Source organism: Choloepus didactylus, chromosome 3 (genome assembly GCF_015220235.1).
Source record: "Choloepus didactylus isolate mChoDid1 chromosome 3, mChoDid1.pri, whole genome shotgun sequence".
Classification (NCBI taxonomy): Eukaryota; Metazoa; Chordata; class Mammalia; order Pilosa; family Megalonychidae; genus Choloepus; species Choloepus didactylus.
The window spans coordinates 221,405,795-221,424,912 of NC_051309.1; the positions used below are offsets into that span (position 1 = coordinate 221,405,795).

At 40.8% G+C, this 19,118-nt stretch overlaps 1 protein-coding gene across 1 annotated transcript in view; it reads left to right on the forward strand.

Moving 5' to 3' along the window:
• Positions 1 to 19,118, forward strand: part of KCNU1 (potassium calcium-activated channel subfamily U member 1) — a 170,300-nt gene that overhangs the window by 135,557 nt on the left and 15,625 nt on the right. Inside the window, 5 exon segments of the mRNA XM_037831539.1 lie at positions 8,058 to 8,151; positions 11,260 to 11,484; positions 12,999 to 13,185; positions 16,908 to 16,929; positions 18,958 to 19,004. Coding sequence (XP_037687467.1) covers positions 8,058 to 8,151; positions 11,260 to 11,484; positions 12,999 to 13,185; positions 16,908 to 16,929; positions 18,958 to 19,004 — 575 coding nt within the window.

Consider the following 19,118-nt stretch of genomic DNA (forward strand, 5'->3'; position numbering starts at 1 on the left):
GTAGGAGGAGGAAGAGGTGGGCACCCAGGTGGTTTCTCTTGCAATGAGCCCCAGTTTCAAGGAAACCAGATAGGCGTGCCACCTATATGGTAAGGAAAGTTGAGGACTTGATGATCCACAGAAACTTATCTTCAGTCTAGAGGTAAACAGAGCAAGGGGAATATTCTACTTCTTTGTCCCCTTTGTTCTCATTCATTTTAATGAAAAACGCTAAGGCTTAGGGAATATCTAAGTAAACATGTGCTCATGATCACCTGGCCTTGTTAAGGAGATCTCACCCTGACTCCTCTCCCAGGAAAAACCCTGACCTTCCCTTTCATCCCTAATACAACCGAACTTGAACCATTCTTCCTGCTAAAGCATACTAACTGCAACCTTTTCCCTCCCACCAGAGACCCCTAATTCTTTTTCACCTTTAATCAAGGCACACCACTCTTTAAAAATAGCCATCATGGAACACATAGGGCAGACGGAGAGCCGGGACTTCATGGCCTCCATCTCCATTACCCCCACCGCTTCTTGACAGGTCGGTGGGGCTAAGGAAAACAACACGCAGAGGCCTTTCTTGAACAGGCTTTCTTCCAGTGATGGCTTCCAGATGTGCGGGGCTTCTAAAAGTCTGTGGCCCTCAGCACATCATTAGATTTTTCAAATGTTCTTCCAAATCTGATCTCACCAGGACACTAATAATTGTCATCATGTAGATATTCAGCCACAGGGATTTCAGAGAAACTAAGACATATGGATAAGAAGACTTCACAAATAACTTTCTATGTCTAGGGAAAACATGCAATCGTTTGCCTGTACCCTGGAATTATTTTAATTCCCTCTACACAGTTTATACCTTCTAATTTGAACCCCTACCCTCATCCACACACACATACATGCAACATGCTGATGGATGCGATTTTTGCCCAATCCTAATTTCTTTGGGGGAGATATTATTGTTAGTAATTGCTGAAGCCAAGCCTCTCACCTCACTGCATAAGGAAAGCATTTATGTCACATTAATCTCTGACCCAGTCTCAATCCCATAAAACCTTCGGAAATGCATCAATACAATGAAAAGTGAGGCAGTTTTCAGTAATTTCTTGCTCCTACTTCACACCTCCATACATCATCAAAGAAGTAAAAAGAAAAAAAAAAGCCATTTCCTTGAATTTTTATTTGTTCACAGTAATGTATTTTAGGATTTAAAGTATCAGAGTAACTGACTTAATTGTCCATTGGACAGAAAAACTGTGTCTCAGAACTGTCTGCGGGGATTAAAAAACACTTTCACTTAGACCAAGCTGTCTGTTTACTTTGACATTTTGATATTTAGAAAGTGCTGCAAGGAGAGGGGGCAGGTGCTGGAAAGAGCACCTAAAAATACAACCTCTTGAAAGTGAGCTGCTGAAAAGATTGGCTGAGACGATTGTTGCTCTGGGATTTGAGGCTGCTTCAAGCCACAGGCTCTTCTGCCAGTGCACAGCCTAGGGCTTTATCAAACGCATCTCTGGATCATGTTGCATTTGTATGCACATGGTAGGAAATCTCAAATGCAATGCCCTTAAATATAGAGGGACTAAAATGGATCATGGGCCGAGGAAGGGTGAGGTGGAAGGGAATTGTCTTTTTTATCTTTGCTCTTGATCTTCCGTCTGGTAACAATTTAAGTTCTGAGATGCCTTCATCCGTGTTTTCATAAGAGAATGCTCTGCAGAAAAGCTGTCGGTTTCTACTCATCACAAATAAAGCAAAGCTTAGCAGGGAAATGCTCAAATGTGAGCTCAGATGCAGATAAGTTTATCTAATAGAAATACCATCTTCTTCTCACCTTCACCTGGGCTGGGGCCACTCTGACCTCAGATCTAACTTCTAAGCAAGAGAGTGGAAAATGTCTTTGCGAAGATTTTAAATCATAAACATTGGAAACAGAGGCCATGGATTTGATATAAACCATCTGTAAAGCAGCAGTTAAAGGCGAATAGAACACTCTGATTTGGTTTACCTTAGAACACAGTTTACATTCTTCTAATGTAGGCTGAAATAAGATTACACCGAGTACAATGGTGTCCTGAATTTTAATGCATCTCCTTTTTAAAATGTCATTTGCAGATGGCTTTTATCATACCTACAGTCTTTACTATTAGAGTTTATAATTCCACACTAACTTTATGAAGACTTTATTTATACGAAAGAATCAGGAGATACCAGGAACCCCAGAGCAAGGTTGGAAAATATAATTTACTAGAACCCAATATGCAATAGTTGGGCTATGGCCACCCAAGTATCCTTTCTTCCATTGAACATCAACCAAACTCATCTTTAAACATAGAGGTGTAGAAGGTTTTCTGGACATAGTGTTTCAGGTGTTTTGTTATTCATTCCTTCTTCTTCCCTCCCCCAGGAGCTTTCTAAATTAGCAAGGAGAATTGTCCCCATACTGGCAGTGGAGTGACCAGTCTTGGCACTGGAACTCCAGTCCTCGACAAACCAGGATGCTTGGTCACTCTAGCTAGCAGACAAATGGATTCATTATTTCTCTCCTTCCCAAATAGTTTCCTAAGATTTTTCCAGAAGAACAGCTAAGAGGACAGGGTGCATTGGAGATAGTCAGCTGCTGTCGACTTTTGTTATGTCCCCTGAGATTTCATGGCAAGTTTTATCCAGTAAATGAGTATCAGAAAGGATATCCAGTCAAGCTACAGGGAAGGTGCAGAGCCTGGTACATGTTTTTAATGCAGGGGTGGGAGGGGGAAGGAAGTGAGCACAGAGGCCCTTCCAACAGGGAATGTGAATTGCGCTCTTAACCATCCTGAGATTCTTCCACTGGTTGCTGGATTGCTTGGTCCTGAACATTTCCCACATCACAGGAAGCCTCACAGCTGGCTCAGACACAAGGTCCTAGGAGGAAGTGGACTGTAAAAAAGCATCCATTTGATTAGACCTGAAATTTCCCTCTAAGGTAAAAATAATGTAATGAGTAAATGGCAACCAGGTGAAACCTATGGAAATGAAATCACAATGTGGTGATAAACATTAGGCTCATATTCTGAGATTTGACCGTAGTATATGTCTAGTCTGTATGCATGTATGTGTGTGCATATGCATGCACGCACACTCATTTGTGTGTGAGAGACAGAGAGACAGAGGAGACTCAATGTGAAGCAGGATAGAGTAAAGAAGCACTGATTATGCAACCTGCTACCATATTCCAAATATCAGGGTGATAGTCTTTATCCCAAACACATAACAGGATAATCAGAATTGACAATAAATGAGTATTTTGAGGTCAGGTATGGATTTAAATGCCTTGGTGCTACGTATAAAATTACTGGAAGGAAAGTGGCTATAGCCTTTAAGGTACAGAATTGTTGGCATCACCAAAGCAGCCAGGGACTGAGGGCTTTCCCTCCATTTTTGGTGGGAACTACCTTCAAGAGACAGTGGCAATGGATTTTCCAAAGATCACACCTAGAAGGACACTGAAACACCTAGACACAGACACATTTCTCGTTTCCTTCCCAACACTCAGCCTGGGACATTATGAAACTCATTTCCATTTAACTCAAGTCTTGAGCAAAAAATATATTTTCCTGCATCAGACCAGACAGCACTGTGCTAAAAACTTACAAGCCTCCTACAGAGTCTTAAAGAGGTTTCAAATGGAATGGACCCAAGGCCAGGATTCCTTAACACATCCAAAAATGGAGATGTGAAGAAGAGAAGAAATGTAGGTGCTTTCTGAGCTTTCTAATAGATATTGTGAATGGTGGACAATCTCATCCATTGGAAGATCACCATCAAGATCAATTTGGGTTAAGTCTTTAAGATGAAATCAAAAATAGCAACATACGTATGGTCTTGGAAACCATGCTTCTTGGCCTGACACTATGAAACCTAATTTATGTTCTTAATGGAGGTTTTCCTACATGGTTAGGTCTTGCTTTCATCAGGCACCACCACTGGAAATCAAAGGCACAGGGTCCTTCAGTTATATTTTCCCTTAAGTAATGGAATTTATATAGGATAAATTGCTATACACATGGGAGAATACAAATTCTCTGCAGAGTGATTCCAAAGAGCAGAGAGGAAAGCCTGCCTTCCTTGGCTCCTTGGCTATAGTGTGATCAAGCACTTGTTCAGAAGACATTGGCTTCAAGACAGGTCAAAGCAGCCAGAAGAATGGCAGTCATCAGAAAAGAAAGGTGCTGCTCTGTACACCCACAAGCAGACTGGCTGCCAAAACTGCTCTCATCCAGCACACTCTACCTATCAACTTCCAAAGGAGGAAGGAAGTTGGAGAAACCGGACTGAAGACATTTCAAGATTCAGTGCCTCCCTGGAGGCTCCCAGGCAGGAGTACCACACTGTTGCTTTGGCAATAGGAAGTATATCTCATGACCCAGTGAACCAACCACCCCACCGTCATTCCAAACATGCCCTCTGGATGCTATCCCAATAAGTCTCACCACAATTCTTGACAGCCTCTCCCACACACAAAACTCCCTCACCCAAGAGACTGCCCCTGTGGTCAGGGTGTGGCATCTCTTTGCCCTGAATGTCCTGGATGATGCCCTGGTTCCCTTTTTTCTCCAACACCATCAGCCTTGACGCTCTGTTCCTTGGCTCCCAGATCTAAGACTGCTAGTTCTGAGCATTCTCAAGGATGATTTATGTGTATCTTTTGGAGCATATATTTCTGCATGGATCATGTCATTTGCAAAGCATATGGCAGAAGGGAGCTTTATTTAAGGGATGATGATCTAAACTGCATTAGGTCTTGCTTTGGCGAGGACACCAGATGGATGCCTTTATGATGAAGTGGGTCTCCTCCAAGCCTTTTCTTTTGTGCGGGTCTCCAACAGGTGTTTCCTCTAAGGCATTTCTGTTTTCCACAACATCAGGATGAAGAAAGATGTGGTCTGTGACAGCTGGTTGCATAGATCATGCTTTTTATTACGATAGAAATGTGTACAGTGATTGATTTGCTATTCTGAGTCAAGTTAAAATGTGCTTGTGAGAAGATCAGCTTCCATTTGCCAAAAGAGCATTATTTAATCACCAAACCAAGAACTCTTCATTCATCACTGTAGGGAAGGGGAGAAGGAGGGAGGCGGGAAAAAGCTAAAGAAAGTGACCTGAAGAAAAGTCACTACTAGCCATAGACATGCAAGCTGAAGCAAGAGGGCAGGAAGCCATTCTCTAAAGGTAAGGTGGCTACTTCCAAATTACTTTCAAGGTGTCCATGAAAGACACCAACTTGGGTGCAAAAAAAAAAGGAAAAACACACATATATACACATATATATGTATACATATATAAACACATGCATACATTTTATATATTTTGAGAAATACAAAGGCTTCTTAGGGCCTTTAGGTAATAACCCTAACCCTATTATTATTTAGGTAGTATTATTTAGATAATAACCCTAACCCTAACCCTTTGTATTTTGAGAAATACAAAGGAAGCTAAACGTGGAGAGAAGGGTTCTATGAATAAGTAAAATAGACTGTTCTCTAAATCCTGATAAAAATCAAAACCAGACTCAGACCCCAGGTACATTCCCTGGAGAGGGTCTTTAATAAGCTTGGCATAAAGCCATCACCATGGTCCTGCCTTATACTATTAAGGGAGCCTCTGGAACTCTCAGAGTTGGGGTTCATGACTCATGGGTATTTAAACCACCAAAAAGTGTGTTAATTTGAGTGGAGAATGTAACCTATGTTAGTCAAGCTGAACCCATGGCTGACATTCAACATCTTCTGTCTGGGTGAGTGGCTAGAACCCACCAAGTTTCTGGGTAGGTCTTAAGTGGAGGGAGAATAAAGGAATGCTCTGTGTCTTTGCCAGTCTGAGCAATCATTCTCTCTGCTTTTCCAGCCCCTCCTCTGGTGCCTCATCCCTCCACCTCAGTTTGTGAGGGTCTATGCCATTAGTTTAGGTCTGACACTCCAATCTAAGTTTGAGTAAGTTCCTTTGTCTGGTAAATCATTAGGACAACATTTTAGAAGCTAAGCTGGTGGAGGAGAGCACAACTGCTTGTCATTATGTTGGAGTCTGTGTCTTTGAGCCACGTGTTATACAACAAACTATATTAATTCATCCAGAAAACCCCTAACCTGTCAGCATGAGAGAGCAATAGGTTTGTATTTCTCCCAGGACATACGGCAAATACTCACAGGAGAGTGTTTTCATGAGCCACGATTACCAGGGCTAACCTTAAAGTGTGACAGAACACAGTATGTCCCAAAAGGCGTTTCAAGGGATAGTAACAGATAATTTTAAGTAACTAGCTAGATAAGTAGTAGAAGTTTTGTGCTCAAATAAGTCTAGGAAATATTGGATTATTCAATTTTCAAGGTTTTCTTTCGTGCACGACCTTTTAGAAACTTTCATATGCTACAGTGCTGTGTGACTCTCCAAGAGCGGGCATTTTTCTCAAATGCTTTTAGTTGACTACAGAAAACATTTCCTCAGGACTCCTCCAGTTACTAGTATTCTGTGGAACATGTATTTTGGAAAATGTTATTTGTGTTGGTCAAGACAGGATGGGCTTATGCTGTGGTAAGAAGCCTGAAATCTCAGGCTTAACACAACAAAGTTTATTTCTCATTCATGGTCCACATCCAACATGGATCACAGAGGCAAGTGTGTTCTCCTCCACATAGTCACTCATGTCCTCAGGGACTTCTCACCACTGCAACCATCGTTTCTCACAGTTCACTGGACAGAAGTAGTTGTGGCTCTATCTACCTGCTCATGTACTCAGCAAGGAAAAAAGAACCGGCTATTGCAAGCACCAGTAATCTCAGCCTTAGCATTATGTTCAAGTGTCAGCTTCACAGTTTGTTAGCTCTTTGGCTTTTTTTTTTTTTTCTCTATAAAATGAGGGAGGTGATCTTTAAAGTCTACCAGAGACAGAAAAGCTTATCATATAATTCAATTGCTTTCCATGTTCCCCAACCCCTTAAAATTATCAGGGATGTGACTAGTTCTAGTCAATGAAATGTGAGCAGAAATGAGGTGTGTCGTGCCGGGCCAAGGTGGTTAAAAGGCTGGGCTTGATTCTCTGGTCTCTTTCTCTTCCCCTGCCTTGATGATTGAGGAAGACACAAGCTCCAGGTTTTGTGGCCATAAAATGGTTAAGCTTCTGTCAGCTTAAGGCTCTGAGTGGCTGTGGGAGCAGTGCCACCTGCTCTCCTGAGTAAAATAAGTAGGATAGGTGAGAAATAACCTGTGTTGTGTTAAGCTATCAGGATTTTGAAGTTTTTTTGTTTGTTTGTTTCTGTAGCCTCAGCTACAGAATTCTCCTGGGTTTTATAGGTCCTTTCCAACCCTACACTATCTGTAATTCTAGAAGGGTTTCCTTGACTTTCTAACAAGTAAATATGACTTCCCTAGGATGTGATGGGATTTTTCAAAAGACCGTCTAATTCTTTTCAGTAACTAAATATATTATACTGCAAGCATTGTATGTTGCTGCAGTGTGGGGTGATCAAATGGGGGCTTTGTGAAGACCTAGAACAAGATAAAGCAAAGTACAGTCAAATGCAGGCCAGTGATAGAAACTGCAAAGAATGCAAGAATGCCTTTAATAAGTAAGGATCTTTCCATACACAAAGAGAAGAAAGAAAGAAGAGGTGAGGAAAGCAGTCTAAGGAGAGACATGTCTCCCATGATTCCAACTCCCACAGCCTTTTAAATTCTGTACAAAGCTGCCCAAAACCTTTCATGATCTTCCCCGAGCAATGGTGACCTCGTGACGGTGGCAAATTTAAGAGCATACATAACTACCCTCAAAATGCATCTAATCTAAGGTAAAAAAGAGCAACTGATGGGGTTTGTGCCACAAGTGTTTACTATGTCTTCAGCTGTGATATGGTGTGAACATTTAGCTCTTGGTGTTCATCGGACATAAACATTTATTCTGGAGTCTCACAGACCTGAGGTGATTTTCCTAACTAGGTTACTCTCCACTTTGGACCCAAGGCTATAAAGAGCCTCACGATCTTGTCCCACTGGAGCCCCAAATGTTCTCAGACTAACTCTCCATTCTCCCTGTTTAGGGCTTTACCGGATGAGAGAGAAGAGACTGACCAACTCGATAGCAGCGGGACATATCACTGGTGCAAATCCGTGTCTTTGGAAAAGGTGATTCTGGTAAGCGATTTTGCATCAAATCTCAGATAAAATTAAGGTTCTCTTGGGGTCAAGGACGACCTCCCCCTAGTCGTGAGCACCTGCCCTTTGTCTTTGGTGAACTGTGAATTTTGAAGGAAAAACATGCCTCACCAGCACAGTGAATGATATGCAGGGTAGCAGATGTGACACTTGACAAGGACTTTGTAGGTAATATGCTGAGGTTAAAACAATTAGGTGCCTTGGGCTACTTCTTTCCTCCATTAACAGTTTAGCTGACTCAGTTACTCAGAATAATATTCTCCTGAAACTCTGCTGTTTTACTAGTAAATCTAATTAATTTAAATGCACCAGGGAAACCTACAGTTTATAAGAACTTTGCCGTCTTTCCTTTTTAATGTAAATAAGCAATACCCTAACTTATTGGTTTCAAAGCGTAGATTTTTCCAGAGTGGTTTTTATTCCAAATAGCTGTACTCGTATTTCACAGTAGCCAAGACCAGGACTTCTACAGGCAACCTGTAGGTAAATAAATATCTCATTGTAGGTACAAGTACCTGAGTTCTGTGTCTGCCTTCTCAAGGACTGACAAATCAACTCAGCTCACTGAAGTGCCTGAAACTAAAATGTAAAAAGCCTTTGGCACTGTCTTTCTGCATCCCCATCTATTTTCATTTTCCAGAGCTGGAAACTCAAGTATAATCTTAGGGGTCTATCTTACTGGCAGTAGCTATTAAATTTAACTAATAAAATGATTGCTTGTATTTTGTATGTACCCTATATTGTTTTTTCACCTATGTTTAATTGATAATTCTATAAATATATATTTCTTGCTTTCCAAAAGTAGTTTAATTCACTTTTTCTGTTACACACACACATACACACACACACACACACACACACACAAACAACATCCTTGAGGCTCAGTGCCAGTGTCCTGACAGAATACATTCCAAATTTTGTAAAAGCACGATCAATCATTTGATCAGAAGCACAAAGTTGTCAGAGCTGTCATATCAACTGAAAGACTATTAGGGTTGCTAAAACTCACCATTTTAGCAAATATGGCTTATTCTAAACTAAGTAAAATAAACATCCGTTGAGCAGGAAGCCAAACATGTTTTCAGTGGGAGGCAAAGCTTTGGAAAGGTTGGGAAGTCGGTTGCACATTGAAGCATCCGAGAGATCAAGGAAGAGAAATATCAGACATTTCATTAGGCCATATTTATTATGCGCACAGACAAGTTGCTATGATAGATATTTCCCTTATGATCCTTGATGTGGAATATAGTTCAAAATGCTGACTGAGTCTTTAGAAAGGCCTTCTAGTTTTAAAAATTCTAAGGGTTTTCCAACTTGTAGCCTTATAGGAGAAATGGCCAGATTGAAAAATCTGGGGAACCTTTGCTCTTGGTTTAGTTGCTTAGAATAAATAGTACATCCTCCTCTCAACTCCCTCCACCACCACTATCTTTTTCAATTGGGAGAATGTTTTGTGCCAGTTTCTTGGAGAAATTGCCTCTCTAGCTGTACCCATTAATGGACTATGCCATGTATCTTGCTTCTAATTGTTTAGTTCTACTCAGAAGAGCAATTGTTGGACTTCAGGCATGCTACACTAAATACCTTTAGAGGCTTCATTATTCAAGTTAAAACTAATCAGATTAGCTGGAGACAATTATTTAATAGATTTGGTTAAGATTCAAATCACTTCCTAGAGAGGCCCTCCAGACAAGTAGCTTTATTTCCCCTCCCAGAGAAAGCTCCCTTGGAAAGAGTATTTCCCAGTCTGTGCTAATTTGACAAACTAATTGTTTAGGAGGCTGATGTTACCATCTATCCTGTTAGATTTCATCCACCCCATGCTTCCTAGACACAAGCAAAGGACCGACCTAAGAAAGAATGAAATACCCATTTGAAATGTCTTGAGTCTTTGTGTGCCAGGAACATAGAACACACTCAAACGTGAAATGCTTTTCAATACATTTTCCTTCTTCTCTACCAGCTTGCACGTCTCCTTTGGAAGCCTAGGAAGTTTGATAAGATTCAGATTTTGTTAGAAGTTATTAATAGTTATTGAACAAGTGTACTTTCGAAGTATTACTGAATTTCAACAATGAAATTACCTTTTGTTATGTTTTTTTTTTAACCATTTTAAACATAAAGCAATTGAGGGTCACAGAGGTGTTAAGTAATTTATTCAAAATCATATATTTGACAATTGATAGAACCAGAATATAAAATTGATTCCAAGACCAGTATTTTTCTAATATGCCCCATTATCATAAAATGAGATACCAGCTCATTCCCTGAAAGAAATTAGATACAGGCTTAAAATAAATTTCCTACAGGAATATTACTTTTATAAGTCCCCATGAATGTGGGAGAAACCTAATCTAAACATTTGGGGTGTATATTATTTTGTTTACAACTTGGAAATATTGGGGAGATGTTTACCATTGACAACACTACTAATAGTCAGTATAAGACCTTCAAACACTGGGGATCAAATGAAATTTTTACAGCCTTGACACTTACTTTGGACACTTTGCATGATGAGTTTCCTTGATTCTAGAAAGAGTCTACTATAGCAGTTCAACGTGTTGGTGTGAACCATATGAAATTGCCAATATTCAATCCTCTGCAACCCACAAAAATAACAATTTCATATGGTTCAGTGCCTGTTGTCCAACTTGATGTAAAATTCAGGGCTTACTGGGAGACTTAAGCTTACCAGAATTTGGACTGTCTCAAGTTTTCAATGAATCTTTTTATACTACATGTAAGACTAAAAGCATATAATGAAAATAAGAGAGATTTCCTCCATTTTGTCCAGTGATTTCAGACCCAGAGAAGTGATGTTGACCTGAGTTTTAACTGATGCATTCCAGACTAACAGAAAACTAAAAAAATAAAGTGTAACAAGGAACTCCACAAAAAGATAAACAGTCTAATCACCTCACTTATGTATAAGTTCCATTTTTATAAGCAAATTACAAAATCCTATGAACCTTACGAAGGGACAGCTTTGGATATACTTGGAAGAGATGGGGTAGGAGGAGGGAGTCCTCATTGAGGAACCTAATCTTATTTCTGAAAATGACCTGATTCTGGCATGTTTATGCTTAGAAACGAACTGACAAGACGAAACACGAGTTTCGGAATCACATCGTAGCGTGTGTCTTTGGAGATGCTCACTCGACCCTGATGGGGCTTCGGAATTTTGTAATGCCCTTGAGAGCTAGCAACTACACCCTGAAGGAGCTGAAGGACATCGTGTTCATTGGATCTCTGGATTATCTGCAGAGAGAATGGCAATTTCTCCGGAATTTTCCGCAGATATACATTCTGCCTGTAAGTGTCGCCTAAGAGATAGCACACATTTAAAATGATAATGAAAGTAACAGTACTTGTAAAAATAGTAATAATAACTATAATCAAGAGAGCTTGCTGTTATATAGTGCTTACTGCATATTGGAAACTAGTCTAAGCATTTTATATAGAGTGACCCATTTAACCCTCGAAATAAGCCCATGGGGTAGGTATTTAAAAAGTTAAGATTTAGACATGGAGATAGTAACCTGCCCGAGATCACCCAGCCAGAAAGCAACAGAACTAAGATTTAAGTCCAAGCATGGTGGCTCCCGAGTCTATTCTCAAATCACCATGTTTTATGACCTTGTACAAATACGAGATTCTCTGCAGTATTTCTGAGTCTGATTCTGGCTTTGAGGATGAATCTAGGCTAACATTGGCCAGATTTGTGCTCTTTCTTGCCTTTTCTACTAGAGCACATGATCCTACATGATCCCACATGATCCCTTGTTGATACATGAGGAGGAGGAATTGGGCTTACATTTTTGAACAAGGGATCCATTATGCTTATGTGGTATCGCAATTGAAATTATATATTTCCCTGAACCTTAACTGGTCTATATGCCACCATTTGCCTGGAAGAAAAGCCCATTATGGGCACTGTGAAATGCACCACAGCATTTGCTTTCTCATGAAGTAGTGCTGGCGCTATTTGGGGAATATTTTTCAAACTTCAAGAATGGCTCTCTCAAGAAGCAGTCAAATTTCATTTGCTATTTTTTTTTTTTTTTTTGCCACTATAAAGTTCCCTGCACCTTTCCCCATCACCTGCTTTTGCTTAGTCCGTAGAAAGGAAAAGAAAATGACCAGATCCTGCTGGTCTTGGGAATTACCAATATCAAGTCCTAAGTTTCCTGAAGGTGGGACCATATCTAATGCTGTATCTCTGCCAAAGGAAAGAAGCGACTGCCACTTTGTTGGTTCATCCAAGGAGCAAAAGTGGGGACAACCATTAGCAAAATTGTGAGGATGCAAAATATGCCTGTACATCCATAACCTCTCTTTTTCTGAACTTATTCCTTGCCACTGTTACCCGTTCTCCATTTCTCTTCTCTCACTTGAGTCATCTAAATGGACTTACGCTCCTTCCTCCCCACTTCCCTTTGTGTCATCCAAACTTACTCTCAGGAAAGGGTCTGTGGAACTTACTCACACTAAGAGATGCATGACAGATAAGGCTAAATGTGTCTGATACCAGAAAGTTTTGGTGATGGATAGTGGTGATGGTGGCACAACATTGTGTATGTAATTAACAGCACTGAAATATGTATCTGAGTGTGATTAAAAGGGGAATTGTTAGATTATATATACAGGAACAGAATAAAAGTGTAATAAAAAAATTAAAAAAAAAGATAAACAAACAAAAAAAATCAAGTCAGTGAAGGTTTGGGGTCAAATCCCATCCCCAACAAAGAGCCAACACCCTGGGGTGTGAGATAAAATCCCTCCATCTGATAATGCTTTCCCTCCGCTGTCTCGCTTCCTCTCGCTAGGGATCTGCACTCTTTACCGGAGATCTCCATGCGGTCAACATAGAGGAATGCTCAATGTGTGCCGTCCTGTCCTCCCCATCCAAGCCCTCGAGCAGCCAGACGCTGGTGGACACAGAGACCATCATGGCCACCCTCAACATCGGGTCCCTGCGGATCAGCTGCTTGGCACAGACACCCTCGGAGCCATGTAAGCTCAGCCACGCTGGCGGGAAGAGGAATAAGGAAGGAGGACGGGCTCTTCTCTGATGCTCTTAGATTGTGGAGAGGAGGAGAGGTTGTGCCACATGTCCTCCTAGATCTCTTCAGCTTTGAGGATCCCATAACAGGAGTAGCCTACTGTTAAGTCCTCTGGAATTCTAAGTCCAATAAAGAATGACACCCATCTTCAAATGGAACAACATAATATTGTTTTCCTATTTTAGGAAAAATCACAGAATTGTAAAAGCTATTATTATTGTGGTTACTAAACATTGGTGAACAGAGCAAGTGATATCATTATTATAACCAATAAGAGATATTTTTAATCAATTCTATTGGATCATATAGACATTCAGGTTGCTATTCTTAGTTTCATGATTGAGAGAATGAAGTATAATTCTCTTTTAATATTCAGGGTGATTTCAGTATATGAATTTTGAGGAAATTATCTCTAAGGTCCCTTCCAATTTCTATACTAAAAATGTCATATTTCAGCTTCAGGTTGGAAAGAGTTGGTGAAAGAGAAGCTGGTATCTCTCCAAGCTGGAGATCATGTCTTTTTCACCTTTGTCGTTTCTCTCGGTGCCTGGTACAATTACTGTCACTTAGTAGATGCTTAATAAATCCCTACTGAATTGAAACAAATAAGCCAACAAGCTGGACTCCAGAGGAGTTTGTCCATAGTTCAAAGTGTGACTGAGATAAATGTGCCCACAAAATTGTGCCTTTCCCTTATCCCCAAAGTGAGAATAGGCTTATATATTGGCCTATCTTTACACTTTGAATACTAGCCACTCAACTTAATGTGGAGGTACTATTATTGAAGGATATTATGTATCTAAAGCTAATTTTCAATTGAAGACATAAAAGTAAACCATGATTGGAATCCCCTGGACCCAGCCACTTCCCTTAGGGAATTGCAGACTACAACTATCCCACTTTAGATGGAGCTTGGAGAGGTCAGACATCAAAGGAGTTGCCTGTCAGTTTTCTGTGATGATGACTGTCACTTAAATACTTTCATGAGTCAAATAGGGCAACCAAAATCACTCTCTCTGACTGCTAGGCACTGTTGATAGGTAAGGAAAATAAAAGGTCCTTGGGACAAGGGAATAAACCGATAATCTATCTAATCTCTACTGGGTGGACTGAGCCAGCTATCTGACACATCTTGACTAAGCAACCTAACTTCGACTCGGCACCCAGCTTTTCAGTGTTTCTTTGCAAGACAGAACTAACAATAAAGTACTTAGTGGATACAGAGTGCCCCAAAAAGCCATTTTAAGGAGGTGTGAACCATAGCTCTGCTTAGCAAATCTGAAAGTCCAAACAGTGTGGTAATTCTGCCTCATAAATCCTTAGCTTAGCAATTGGAGCCACTCCTCGGATCTACACAAATTGGTGTGTGTGTGCGTGTGCGCGCACGCACACACACACACGCTTTCCGCTCTGTATGTGGACAAAAAAAAAAAAAAAGGAAAAGAAGTATTCAGTTTATAGGCAATATCATCAATAAAATGCCTACATGATATGAGCCTGGGATAAACTAGCAACACCATAAGCCATGCAATTAATGGTTTGTGTGAGTTGTCCTTCCTATTAAATTTTTTTAAAATCTCACCTTCTCTATAGGCTAGAAAGATAGAAGCCTAGGATTCCAATTCTTGCTTCCTATATATTCAGTGATTTTCACGCTTTCATTTATTTATTCATTCATTCAACAAAATATGTTGATTTTGTATGACGTGCAAGGTCCTCTGTTACAGGCTGAAGATTGTCCCAAGCAGCTCATTAGTTTGGTAGAAGGAGGTAAAGGAGAGAAGGAAACGGGTTGAAAGAAGGAAGAGGAACTGAAGGAATGTAAAAGGATTTTAATTGCTATGAATAGGTACTCTCCCCAAAGACAAAGAAGACAGTTTAGGGAAAACCTTACTGTGTAAGCCTTGTACCATTCCTTGTATGGATGTCATCACAGGCCTTGGGTGATGTAGAAATCCAGGTCGAGACAAGCTCTGAAGACCCACTTAGTGAAGGTCGTCAGGTTGGCTCATCTGGTCCTGTAGCATCTGTAAAGCCATGTTCATGTTTTAAGCCCCTTTATAGGAGACATTTGACCATCCCTCAGGAACATAACTCAGCAAAACCACCATAGGCATTTACCTGGAGTTCTCCAAGAAGCCTATTTGGTTCCCTTAATCATTCTTTCCATTTCATGTCACTCCTCTCACGCCATACATAGGAAGTGAAAATGGGAACACTCCACTCTGGGAATTGAAAATATGAATAAAGGAATTTTACTGGGAAGTAGGGCACATCTTCTGCACTAAGCACCAAAGCAAAACTAACCAATGAGCATATTTCTTTCTCCTCCCCTAGAACAGCTATTCTCAACTTGCCCACCAGGGATCACTTGGCAATGTCTGGAGACAGATCTGGTCGTCACAGCTGGGGCTGTGCCACCAGTGGGTAGAGTCCAGGGATGCTGCTAAATATCTGACAAAGCCCAGGACATCACAGGGTAGCTCCAGTGGGAAGGATCTAGAACAAAATATCACTAGAACTGAGATTAGGAAATGTTGCCCTGGAATAAAGGTGAGGTTTCTATGGGATCAGTGGACTTTCCCATATCTTCATGGCCGTAATGAACTGACATACATCTAGGACCTTCTAGGACTATGCAGCCATTCCATGCAATGTGGGGATGTGGAGCAGCAGAGTGAAGGCTCTCCAAAGGATCAGTGTGAAACCCAGACCTCCCGGACATCTCCACGGAAAATTTTAGATTTTTCAGTAATGCTCTAATTACTGCCCTGTCAAGACACAAGGAGAACAGGTTGGCAAACCTAGGTACCGAACTAAATAATTGGTGGCATAATCTAAACATATAACAGTAATTAAGTCTGACAACTTAATATGCTACTGAAATTTAAATGTACAGTAGTAATCTACAATTATGCAATCTTTTGTAATAGCACCCTGCCAGCCTGGAAGATTTCAGGTATAGTACTGTGTACTATTAAAAAGCAAAAATATTGACATTAGTAAAATATATCCAGGCTAGGATCTGACACATATTCAAATTAACCGTTGCTCCACAAGGAAAGATAGAGCACAGGCAGAAATTCAGCGGCTGTCCTTCAGCCAGTGTCAAAAGCAGATATTTAAGCAGTCCTTTCAGCTGACGTCGAGGCGCCTATATACAATTAGAACATTTGCCTTGAACTCTCAGGATTTTTTAAGTCCTTTATTAGCAGGGAACTGGAAGCAGATAGTGGGGTTCAAAGCAGGGTTTCCAATTTGAGGCATTTCCTTTTTGAGGGAAACTGATCTCATTAATTCACTGAAAATGCCAATAAATTGAATTTGTGTATTTTAATAGGGCTGCAAAAGAGGTGCACTGAAAAGAGCTTTGAAGCTGGTGCTGATTTGGGGACGAAATTCTATGCATACGATTTTGGGCAAGGTATGTCAATCCTGGGCCTCAGTTTCCTCCTCTTCAAAGGTGATGTACCTACTTAATTCACAAATTTGATGTGACAATTATATCATTCTTAGGTCCCTACCGTGTCTACGGCTCATGGCCGCCAGAAAGATCTTCCACGAATATTTATCGGATAATATCAGTTCTCTATTTTTTTAAACACTATAATGATGACCCAAGGTAACTATAGAAAAACCATGTCGGGTTTGCAGACCAGTGAGGAGTCTGAGTTTTTGCATCCTGTTATACGGGGTTTTTCTTATGTTGAGGTTCTTATCCTGTTCAACCCACCTAGGTGGATTTGAGTTATCACTCTGCACTGTGTTCCTTTGTCAGGGATCCCTCCCTCCGAATCCTATCTAACTCCACCTCCCTCACTCAACCGCGACCCATAAAGGTTTGTTTATTTCCTTAGTACCCATCGTTACCTGGAATTCTTCTGTATTTGTAACACGTGGCATGCATCAGGGTATGCAATAGGAACAGGGAATGGAGGTGGAAGTGAAAATACCTGTGGAAAGCAGGCAGGCAGGCAGGAAGGGCACACAAAGCATCTCGCACAATTCCAGGAGCAAAGGGAAGCTCAATCCCTTAACTTCTTCCCACATTGTGGAATTTCCAGAGATATTTTTAGGATAAAAACAGTATAAGGTATTCTGGTGAATCTGGAGATCTGATTGTCAACCTTTGATGCAATCCTACCTCTGAAAGAGCTGCCTGAATTTGGATTAGCCCTCTGGGCTTCCCTTTCAGCATCTAAAACGGAATTTACTAAATTCCTAAGGTCTCTGCTCGTTCTGTCTGTAAACCAGAGGTGTTGGGCTTTTCACATGGAGCTGCTTCTTTTGATCCTGTATCCACCTTAAAGCACGACCCAGAATTTTAGTGAGTATTAGAAATGGGTTCAGCTCTACTCTTGATTAAGTGGCTATTTTACTGAGTATTTCATGGGGGAGATGGAGGAAGTATTAAACATCCTAGCACATGGTGTTATCCTCCAAAAATAAATAAATAAATAACAAACCAACCCTTTGGACTTTCTTTGGACTTTCTTTGTTCTCCACTTCCCACCTCAGTGTCCAGATCACCCATCTCCCTCCCTTTGCCTCTCTTGGGCTGTTTTATCCACATTGATCATTTCCATTCACTCTATACTCTCCCCCAACTCTTCTACCAATTTTCTAGCTCAGTAAACAAAGGACCCTCCAAAGAACACACCCTCTTCAAAGGCAGCAGAGAATTTGAAATTACAAGTCAAATTTTAACTTTCCCGATATTTTTCCCATTACATAGCATTCACAGAAAAGTTCAAGAACAGTAACCCACAGTTTTAAAGCCTAATTACTAACTGTTTTCATTTTTTTTTTTTAATGGACCCTAGCTTTGCACCTCTCTCTTCCCTTTTCTTTATTTTTTGTTTCACCTGGGGACCAACATTGTGGTGTTACACTTTTTTTTGACCCTTCCTTGTTCACCACGTCAGAAAGCTGGGTTCCAGGCTAGCCCTGTGTGTGAGCTCTCCTTTGGAGTCGAGATGCCTTATCTCCTGAGGCAAGAGGAAAGTTTGCCTATAAATTGAGCACAGCGGTCAAGGGCCCCAAGTGACAACCCATCACAGGCTTTAAAGAATTCCCAAGGCATCCAGGGTAGGGGAAGGTTCTAATCAGAGAGACAGAGGCAGACAGTCTCGTTGAGAAGAAAGAAAACGGGAGCAGGGAATCAGCCCCAAGAGCAGTCGGAAGAGACAAGAAGCACCAGGAGGCAGGAGCCAGTGGGAACGTCACCAAAGCACTCATGGAGCAACCCCACTTACTCATTTACAGGTTCCTTAAAGTTCTGCAAGTAAATCGACGTGGTTCCAGTCACTGCCCGACCAAACCATTACCCAACCCTACCACTCCAGGGGAATAACCATATTTTAGTAATAATGTCAGTAAGCTACTCTTGGGAGAGCTTTGCCTTTTTATTACTTCATTTGAGGGGTCTTCTAGAAAATACACACACACACACATTCCCCCTCCTACCCAGACACATACTTCTCAAAAGGAAACATTGACAAAAGCTCAAATATTTTTCACCACCCCCCCCCAAAAAAAAAATAGAAAAGGTTTTGGGATCTAGGCATAAGAGTTAACATTGCTAAGATAAAGCACCAAGTTACATGATGTTTTTTATGTCCTAGTCAAGTTTTGCAAGCCACTCTGTTTGCATTTGTCATCTCTTTCCTTCTTTGTTGTTGTCTGTCCCTACAGAGGGGATTACACAGAACTCAACTGACAGTCATGGGAAGTCAAAATACCGAAGGATCCCCATACTAACTGAACTGAGTAAGTTGTGTTTCGAAGACAAAATTCAATAGAGAATTCTTTGTGATGCATAATTGACGTCCCAAGGTTTTATTTTTTTAGACCCCACAGTCAAAGCACTAAGGAACTAGAGAG